This window comes from Cinclus cinclus, chromosome 4, assembly GCF_963662255.1.
Source record: "Cinclus cinclus chromosome 4, bCinCin1.1, whole genome shotgun sequence".
NCBI classification, from domain to species: Eukaryota; Metazoa; Chordata; class Aves; order Passeriformes; family Cinclidae; genus Cinclus; species Cinclus cinclus.
The window spans coordinates 22,632,778-22,642,721 of record NC_085049.1 but is presented as its reverse complement, the minus strand read 5'-3'; the positions used below and the strand labels follow the sequence as shown (position 1 = coordinate 22,642,721).

The 9,944-nt window shown below is 45.9% G+C and overlaps 1 protein-coding gene across 1 annotated transcript; it reads left to right on the top strand.

Moving 5' to 3' along the window:
* The first annotated feature begins 2,331 nt into the window (after positions 1-2,331).
* Positions 2,332-8,478, top strand: PTHLH (parathyroid hormone like hormone). The gene is made up of 2 exons (XM_062490903.1): positions 2,332-2,613; positions 8,052-8,478. The coding sequence occupies exons 1-2, from the start codon at positions 2,513-2,515 to the stop codon at positions 8,476-8,478; spliced, it is 528 nt and encodes a 175-aa protein (XP_062346887.1). The 5' UTR covers positions 2,332-2,512.
* The last annotated feature ends 1,466 nt before the right edge of the window (positions 8,479-9,944 follow it).

The following is a 9,944-nucleotide window of genomic DNA, read 5'->3' as shown; positions in this document are numbered from 1 at the left end:
CAGGATTCTGAGTTTATAGAGGCTATTTATTTTTCCTGAGAATGTAAGGGATGGTGTACGTTGGTTTTTAGAGTATTTAATTTTTATTTTTTTTTAATTTCTGGGGGAGAGGAAATTCTAAAACTATTTGATGGACGTTTTACTTTTAACATGAGCAGTGCACTTATGTGTGTGTGTGGGTTATTTTTAGGGGATCTCACAATTATTTTTAATTAGTCGAAAGGGCAGTGTAAATCAAGGACGCCTATTACCTATACATTTTAATTTATAGCCCACCAGGTGTTCAGGGAATTTATTTACAGCATAAACGATTTAATGTTTTCAGCATGATTTCTATTTCAGCTCTTATGCTGTCGGTTTTATTTGACTGTGTGGTGTGGAATCTGGGCTTTTAAATTGTGGCAGCAAAAGTCTTTTAAATTAAAATAACCTGCAGGTAGAAAAAAACGCTTTGCTTTGCACCTAAACCTTCTGCAGAGAGCCTGCTTTAATTCGGGGGCAGGATGAGAAGGAGAGATCAGCCGGCACGCCTCAGTGTTTTGTTGCGGCTTGTGAGGGTGTTGGGAAAGCATTCCCTGTAAATCAGGCTGTCAGCGGCACAACCAGCGGCCCCCGGGGTCTCGGCCGAGAGGGGCCAGGGCTCCGGGATGCTGCCGGGAGGAGCCGGCGTCCCCAGGTGTGCGCTGGCACGGCCCGGCCGCGCCGTCCAACGCGAGGACATCGGCGTGCAGGGCATTCCCTCCGGGAGAATTGCTTCCTGTAGGCTCTGTCCCGGTGTCCCCTGCCAGCAGCCGGGGCAGCGCCTTGAGCGAGCAGGCTGCAGGGACGGGCGGGCTGCGTCACCTTCGGGTTTTACACAAGTGTCGTCCCGGGATGGAAAAGTTTGGTGCCTCCGTCGGGGGGCGCGGGGCTGACGGTCGTCGGTGCCCGGTGGGATTCGGGGCCGGCCAGGACTGACCGGGACTGACCGGGACTGACCGGGACTGACCGGGACTGACCGGCCGCCTCCCGCCGCTCCCGCCACCGCTGTCCCCACAGCCCCGCGGCGCTGCCCGCCTCGCACGGGAGCGCAACCTGACACAGCGGTTTGCAGCGCCCTGGCCAGGCTGAAGGAGGGCGAAGGGGAAGGCGAAAAAAAGGAGAGGAGGAGAAACTTTCCACTAGTTTACTTTTTTGTCCAGGAGCGCTTGTGTTCATAGACCGCGAGTCCTTCCCCCAGCCCTCCCCCTTAGTTCCCCCCCCCCCCCCCCCCTTCACTAGCGTACAATTAGCATCATTAGGAGCCGGGAGCCGACCCTCCGTCTAACAGGGGAGCGGCGACCAGCGACGGTAGGTGCGTGCAAGGAAAGGCGGCAGCAGTTCTGGGCAGCGCTTTGGGGCTGGAGTTAAAAAGTGCTCCCACCGATGGGAGGAATCCCAGCGGCAGGGGAGGCGCTGGCCCGGGGGCAAACACAAAAGGGGAGAGCTGGAAGGTGAGCGAGAGAAGAGTGCGGCTGCAGAAGATGCGGAAAGCTTGTCCGCAGTACTCAGGGTCCACGGAGTGCATGTGCTGCCGGGTGTTTCCCTTTCCCCGCTCCTTTTTGATTGCGGGCCCGGGAAGTGCTGATTCCCAGACTCCGTTTTGGCTGGGGGTATCCCGCCCGGGCTCTCGCTCTCTCCGCACATGTTCCTAGGGCGCCATCTCTTTGCAAAAGCCTCCGTCCTCCCGCAGGTCTCTCAGAGGCTGCTCCGGAGCGTGTGAACATCGCAGGCTGCAGCCCAGTCCAACCTGCCGAGCCAAGCATGCTTCCCAGCCCCTGAGCCTCCCGGGGCTACCGCTCCTCCCAGACCTCTCGGGCTCTCCAGATAGGCAGCGAGCTTTGCTTGTCTCTCCTTGGCACCGTTTGTCTCTCTCCTTGTCGCTGTTGGGGAGCAAAACTTTCCGGCAGCTGGAGACGTGAACCTGACCCTTTTTTTTTTTTGCAGAGGTATACTGAAAGACAGATGTGGAGATGCATCCCCCCTCCGTCTCAGCCTGTGTGTGTGTGTGTGTGTGTGTGTGTGTCCGGGCGTGTTTACAGAGAAGTGAGCAGCTGAGCTGACTTTAGGGAATCTTTCCTTATCTGCAAAGAGGGCTTCTGCTGTAACATAAAGCCCTGAGAGAGTGGCTTAGCGGACTAGGACTAAAGATGGTTCAAGGAACTCACTGGACCCCGCTCTAACCCTGATCAAATGAGAGCTAGATGCTTTTTGAACTAATACCGAGAGAGAGATCTTGCCTGCGGGCAGAGAGAGACAGAGAGAGGGAGGGAGGGAGGGAAAGAGGGAGGGAGGGAGAGGCAGACAGCAAGGAAGGGAGAGAGACAGAGCGAAGTTTGGAAGGAGTGAGCGGAGAGCTCAGAAAGTTTGTTTTTCCTTCAGAGCCTCGGAGCTGGTAGAGCCGAAGCAGGGACTCCTTGAGGTCGGCGCTGGCGCATCTGCCCCTCGGGACTGACCTCCCTTTCCTTGCAGGTTTTAAGCCCCGGAGGATACAATGTTCGCTAAACTCTTCCAGCAGTGGAGTTTCGCAGTGTTCCTGCTGAGTTACTCCGTGCCCTCCTGCGGGAGATCAGTAGAGGGGATCAGCCGTAGACTGTGAGTTTCTCTTTTTCTTTTTTTTTCTTTCCCTTTATTCTCCCTCGCTGCGGCGGCGGGGCGGTGGGGAGGGAGGGAGGGAGGGAGGGAGGCAGCCAGCCCGGGAGCGCTGCCGGCTCTGCACGGGGCCGCTCCGGGTTACCTGCCCCAGGTGCTCACCGGCGCTGCCTGAGAGCCGGGAGGAGGCATTTGGGGCAGGGAAAGGGCGCTTTGCATCCCTCTGACCTTTCAAATCTTTGGGGCTTCTCTTCCGATGCAGCTGGGTGATTTGTTGTGCTGTTGCCCGGGACCCTCGCGGGGAGCATCCCGGTTTATTGAAATGCTGTGTGTTACACTAACAGACACTTCCTCGGCTCTGGCGTGGAGCCAGTATTGATAAGGGTAGGGGAAACACGCAAAAGCGAGGGCCATCATAACACTGAAGTACTGAAACAATTTCTTTGGATTTCTGCCACTTCAGGGAAAAAAAATCCAAAGGCAGTCCAGTATCTTACTTAGAGGCAGACGCATATTTTTTGATAAATGATAGTGTAACTTAAGACAGTCTGTTCAGGAAATGACCTTTTTGCTTCTTCCAAAATAATCAGCCCGGTTAATGCTAATACCCATACACAAAGTGCAGGAGAAGCCTCTGGGCTGATGCAGGAGCAGCTGTCTCGCACATCTAACTCGCTGGCTTTCTCTGGACTTGCATCAGATTTTCTAAGGAGGAAACACCTCAGTCATTCTGGGGAGGGCTGTATTGTTATTCAGTTCCAAAGGAAGCCAAGTTGGAGAAAGAGTGCTGGAAAATCCAATCACAACTTACAGGGAAACATGACACAGCAAACAATTTCAGATGGCTTTCCTTTTAAATGTTTTATTACATACCTAAGGACAAGATTTCCAAATAGCATTTCCTCTGCCATTTAAGCAACACACAGAATAATAATGATAGTAATAAAAACCCCAAACACCCAAAAGAAAAAAAAATATATATACCCCAGGTGAAGTGACTTCAGACACACCTAAAGTTTGGCACCAGGAACAGAGCTATTACAAATCTCCTACAGCAAATTGTGTAGAACATGTTATTGCTGATAATGTTACAATGTATTATTCTCAGTCCATTAACGTTTAACTGTTTTGTGCTCCTGAAAGCTGATCTTGGGCTGTTTCTTTCTTTGGAGACCATATTATATAGAGGAATCAAACTTCAGTTTCAAAAATAAGTAAAAAAAATAAAATAATTGAAATGCAGTTAGATAATGTTATTTTCTTGGCTAAGAAACTCTGAACTGGATCTAAGCCAAATTTGGTTGTTAAAGAAAAAAATGGATTTGCAGACAAATACTCTTTCTCTTTTTGAAGTTAGTGTAGTTCTAACACTTGTTTTTAAAGGTGGTCTTCCCAAGACCTTCTTTACAAGTCTTCCCAACATCCCCATTCTGTCCTGACAGGAGGGAAGAAAAGTGTAAGCTAACCAGTGAAAATGCATTTCTCATCTCCCTCTTTGCTCTGGCATGCAAAACACACACAAAAAACCAGTCAGCTGTCAGTTAGTGGCATTCATGTAGTTTTGTTTGTGGGCACAGCACAAACACAGACACCACACTCAAACATGTGTCCTGTTTTAATATCACCACAAACCATTCCTAGAGTTAATGGTTAATAACTCACTTAGACTTCAAGATTTTTTTTCTCAGTCAAAACTTAAACCAGTAATGGATGAAAATACTGAAGCACATTATTATAGACATGCAAAAATAATCAAAATTACATAGGCCTGGTTCTACAGACTTTGCTGAAGCAAATCTCCCATGGAAAGCAATAGCAAATTATCCCAAGAAAAGATTTCCAGGCATGTTATTTGTTAGAGGAGTGCTTTAGCTGCTAAAGAACTTCTGAGAAACCCAGTAATACCTCAAAATGAAATGACATATTTTTATCATCATGTCCAGACATCGCAGCATCATGTCCCTAGATCTGTTCACAATATTTTTCCTAAGACTGAGATAGGTTGAACAGATTTCCCTCCCTTTGGAGTCAGTGGCAAGGGCACTCAGTCTTGCAAAATCCAGAGAGCTGACTGAATCCTCCTCAGTTATTTTGCTGAATTTAGGATCAGACCCAACATGAACAGTCAAGGATAATAACAGCTAAATAAGAGCAGCTCTCTGAGATAGAAAGTGGTAGCTTGAAGAATGCTGTCTTTTAGCAATGCTACATATCTCTAGGGAAAAAAAGAAGGAGGAATGTGCTTGGAAAGACCAGCTTATCTGGAAGTATGTGAAGTCAGGAAAGTCTCAAGTCATGGATTTCTGCTGCTATGCCCATGATGATATACTCAGTCTCATATGTACACGGTGTATTTGGACCCAATAATTAATTTGGATGCTCTGGTCAAGTACAAACCATCAACATCCTTCTCTCAAAAGTGCCTGCCACATGTAAGCTTAGCATTTACTGCTCTTGGTTTGGTTACAGGATCCTTTTCCTTGGATGAGAGGTGTATTTTATAGAAGGATGGAAGGGACCTCTAGTGGGTCATCTTAACCCTAACAGCCTAATATTTTTTTCCATATCGTGTCCAATATGTGAATGCAATCATTCCAGTCTCCACTGCTTTCCTGCTCTGAGTGTGTGGGTGAGATATTGTTGATATCTCCATTATGCAGCACTTCTTACATCAGTCTTCTTGGACAAGTCTTTCTCCATGATTTACAAACATAGGAGTTGTTTGAATAACTGAAGCAGAAGGAGGCAGAAGGTCAAAGAGATATGTATCTACCACATCTTTGTTTCAAGGAGATTTTTTGATCTAGAGAATACAAAGGAAGCTGGTAGGCAAAATGCAAAACTTAAGTCTGGCTGAGTAATAAAAGTCATGTGAAATGTAACACTGCATAATGTTATACAATCATTTGGAATAGCAGAATGTTATTTGGGGCCAGACTTGATGCTAAATATCATACAGACATTTAAAGACAAACCCACCCTCTTTGGCACACCAACCCCTCACACGTCAATCCCTGCATTATTTTGGAAATGCATGCTCACTCAAGATGCAGATCTTGTAATACTCTCTGACTGCCTTGTATGTACTGGAAACAAATGTTTAGGTTTCAGTTCTGTAAAATTGAATAGTTTTTCAATCAAGAGGACTTTAATAACAGGCTTTGGAGAGTCAAGATTTTGTCACAGTGGGGAAGTTGACCAAATACACATTAGAGGATTAAGGCAGCTTTGGGCTGTCTGTGATAGAAGGAATTATCCTTGGTAGTTCACAAGAGGCAGTAGGAAAGCTTTGCTCATCATATGAGACACTGGTTTAGACTCCCTAAAGCAGAGAGATTTCATACACTTTCTATGAACTAGAAGAGTGAAAGCAGAACTGCATTTCCCATGCAAATTTCTGAGAAAATAGACTACTGAAGCTCAGCATGTAACCTGAGTCACACTGGAAAGCCTGACAGGCAGCCCAGAGGAGGCCAGGGTGCTGCTTTTATTGCCCTACTTGCCAATCAGACCGACCCTAATGAGAAGGGTGTTGGAGATGGCTCTTGCTCAAAAAAATTCTGGGGGAGATCACAAGCTTGTGTTAATGGTCACAGCTGCACTGAAGAGAAAGACACAATATGGGATCAGCTTAGCATTATCACATTGCATTTCTCCTTAGGGCCATTTAGTAGAGGGACATAAAATGTTTACCCTGAAGGCTGAAGTAATCCAAAACTGATCTTGAGACCCTTAAAACACAGACAGTATTTGATTACATGTGTACTCACAAACCTCAGTATATACAGAGCTGATTTTGAGCAAGATTTTGACAGTCATCTTCCAGTCTCACTGTGGAATGGGGGAAAGCTGCTGTTTGAATTTCACACTGAGCAATAGAGATGTATTATCACTTAAATCCATCATTTGAACCCAATACTCAAAAAGTGCCTACTAAGCCAGAAAGTGAAGGGGATGCTCTTAAAACAGAACTACTTGAAATTGCCAATTTCCAATAGCTCTACTGTTGATCAAGTCATAAACCTAAAGAGTTTGGCTGTGGGGACTGAGAAAGAGAACCTGCAGAACACTCCCAAATATTTTGCATTTTCAAATCTGGTAATGTAGCAGGAAGAAGGATAGGATGGAAGGAAGGAATATTCATCACTGTGATGTGTCTTCTTTCAGTTCACCCACATGCAGAAACCACTTCTTACTCAGCTAATTGAACAAATTATTATAGGACAGGCAAGTGAATAGAATTTCTTCGGCCAGTGAGAATCCAGTCACATGCCATACCCTGATACAAGAGGAGAGATCCCATAGCCAAACTTTGCATGCTGGAGTAGAGCAATTGGAAGGATAAACTGTATTATTGCATTCATGGGAATGTATCTAAAATCCCAGCTTGTGCTCTGTCTGTGGTTCACAGCACAGCTGTGCATCTATTCCACTTCAAGAAAAAGGCATATATTTTCTCACATTTTCTCTGGTTATTTATTATCCAGGTGTCATTTTTATCTTCTTTCTTCAGATGTTTAATACATTCCTTGCCAGTACAACATCTCTAGAATACAGTTAGCTACTCACCTCCCAGTTCCTCAGAAACAAGACAGACCTCAGTGTACCAAAATGTCAAGATGAACTCTAGAAAAACCACTCTAAGAAACCAGAATGCTCTTGAAGAAGATCCAGAGAAGAGGGTTAGCATAAAATTCAAACAGCACAGCAGACAATAAATTTGGTCCCAAAAGTTCACACTTAAAACAATACTAGGAACGATCTAAAACCATAATTAGACATGAGTGACAAAGCAGTAAATCCACAGGAGTGGCTGAGGCTCATCTCTGCTGATGCTCAAGCTACCTGCTTGGATAGCTCATTGCGGACTGAAGTGCCTGTGTTTTAGGCACCCAGATTCAAATATTTTTCCCTTACACTGCTGCAATTGCACTTGTCTGTAGGAGTAAAAGGCACTTTTATGTGTTGTTTATGTTTTTGAAGTGCATGACTGAGCAGAAGGAAATCACTAGAATGATTCTGTATAAACACTGCTTCCGGCTCCAGTATGAGCACTGGGTTTTCCCTCTCTTGCTGCATTACCTGACCCTTTAGTTTTCCTATCTCTGACTACTGCCTTCCTGCTTTCACTGCCTCAAGTGTCATATATTAAAAGTCATGATGCTTTCCTAGAACAGAATAGTGACTAATCCAGCTGCAGGTCCAGTGGTGTGTGATCGGTAAGCTGAGAATTATTACCTGCTTAGGTCTTTCCTTTCTCTGCTGAGAGCAGCTACTCTTGAGGAAGAAGCAGGGCTTTCTCTAGCAGTCTGACTTCACTGGATGTTTCTAAGCCTGGTACATTATCACTGCAGCCACCACAGCCAGAAAAGTTCTGCCAAGCACTGGGCAATAACCAAACCCTAAACAATTTTTCCCTCTTGTCTCTTCTCTTCCTTTAGCAAACGGGCTGTATCAGAGCACCAGCTATTGCACGACAAGGGCAAGTCAATCCAAGACTTACGAAGAAGAATATTCCTCCAAAATTTAATCGAAGGTGTCAACACTGCAGAGATCCGTGCAACGTCAGAGGTATCACCTAATCCTAAACCTGCTACCAACACCAAGAACTACCCTGTCCGGTTTGGCAGTGAAGATGAGGGCAGATACCTGACTCAGGAGACAAACAAATCACAGACCTACAAGGAGCAGCCCCTGAAGGTGTCAGGGAAGAAAAAGAAAGCAAAGCCTGGAAAACGTAAGGAACAAGAGAAGAAAAAGAGGCGAACCCGCTCAGCTTCACTAAATTCTGGCATGTTCAGAGACGTCGTGACCGAGAGCCCACTCTTGGACATCTCTGTTACTACACATAATCACACTCTAAGGTAATTCTGCTATATTCTTCTGGGGAGCATGCCAAGTATTTACTGAAATTGTTAACCTTTGGTGGGAGAGACCAAGGCCTTGCTCAAACTGGGAGTAAAAGCAGATCTTTTGAGACTGGTTTTTCAAGCATGGCCTCGAGGTGCTCTCTGCAGGTAAGTGCTCCTTCCACTTTGCACTGGGGACCTTTCTTTCCTATGAGACACAATTCACATAAACAACTTATTGCCAAAATATGCTTCCTGAAGCTGAGTAGTAAGTGAAAGTATTTCTGAAAAAAGGAAGCACATCACAACCACTAAAATTTCCTTTCCTACTTTAACTGTAGTGAATCTCACATCGTATCTTGGTCTCACACTTGGGCCTCAGCAGATTGAAAGCTTTGACTTTTATTTAAGGCTTTGCATCTATAAAATGGTGAAGTTTTCTTTCCTTCCTCTCAACACCTCCCCTTTTTGGCAATTTTCCTACCCTTGCTTTACAGTTTTTCATTTTACTGTTTAACCTTAGGGGAGAACACAGAAAAATTCTCTCTCAGTAATATCTGCAAACAATGCAGACCAGCCTTTCACCATAAAAATTTCCCTGCCATTAGGACTTTTTAATTCAGCTCTATCCTTTTCCAGCTTGTGAAATAATTACGTTGCTGCTTAAAAATGTTTAGCATCACTCTTGGAGAGGGACCTGCTTCCCTCATGCATGACAGCGAAGAGTTTTTAGGGCAGTGGCCTGGAGACATCAGCCTAGGTGTCCCAAGGGACTCATCCCCTTGCAGCTATCTCATCTTGAGTGGAAATCTGCACACTTGCAGGCAATGCCAAGGATTCCACTCTTCTGCTTTCCTCGAATGTTTGCATTTCACCAGCAAAACCCCACCCATTTCTCTCCTCCTCCCTTCAACTTGGCAGAACAGAGACAAGAGAGAAGTGCCACTTGCTTGCAGTAAATCCCCTGGAAAGAGGAGGATCCCAGTTGTGGGATTTACTAAAATCCAGCCTGGGGTTAAGCTTTACAGGCCACAATTTGCAATGTGTTCAATCACCTCAGCTCATGATGGCATCTACAGGAGGTACCAACACCTGGGGCTGGACACTCAGACCTCTGACTAGGGTGTCCCAGACCATAAACCGGTGGGCATGGCTGCAGCAGGTAGGAGGGAAGTAAGAGACACTGGTTTGTCCTCAGCACCTTAGGAAAGGCAAACTTCAGGATTCTGCTCAGGAGGTACCTGAGGTTTCAACAGATGCCAAGGGACTGTGTTGGCCAGTAAATAACGCCTGTCATGAGCACAAATAAATCTAGAATGTTGAGAAAAAAAACATCCTAGGAAATTTCAACAGTTACTTCTTGCCACGCTGTCTTTGGCGGTCATTTAGTGGGATATGCAAAAGAGCTACAGGTACAGCCCTGTTGATCTTCCCAGTTCAGCCTTTCTGATGAAGTGTGTCTGGATGGCTGAAGGCTCTCAGCTT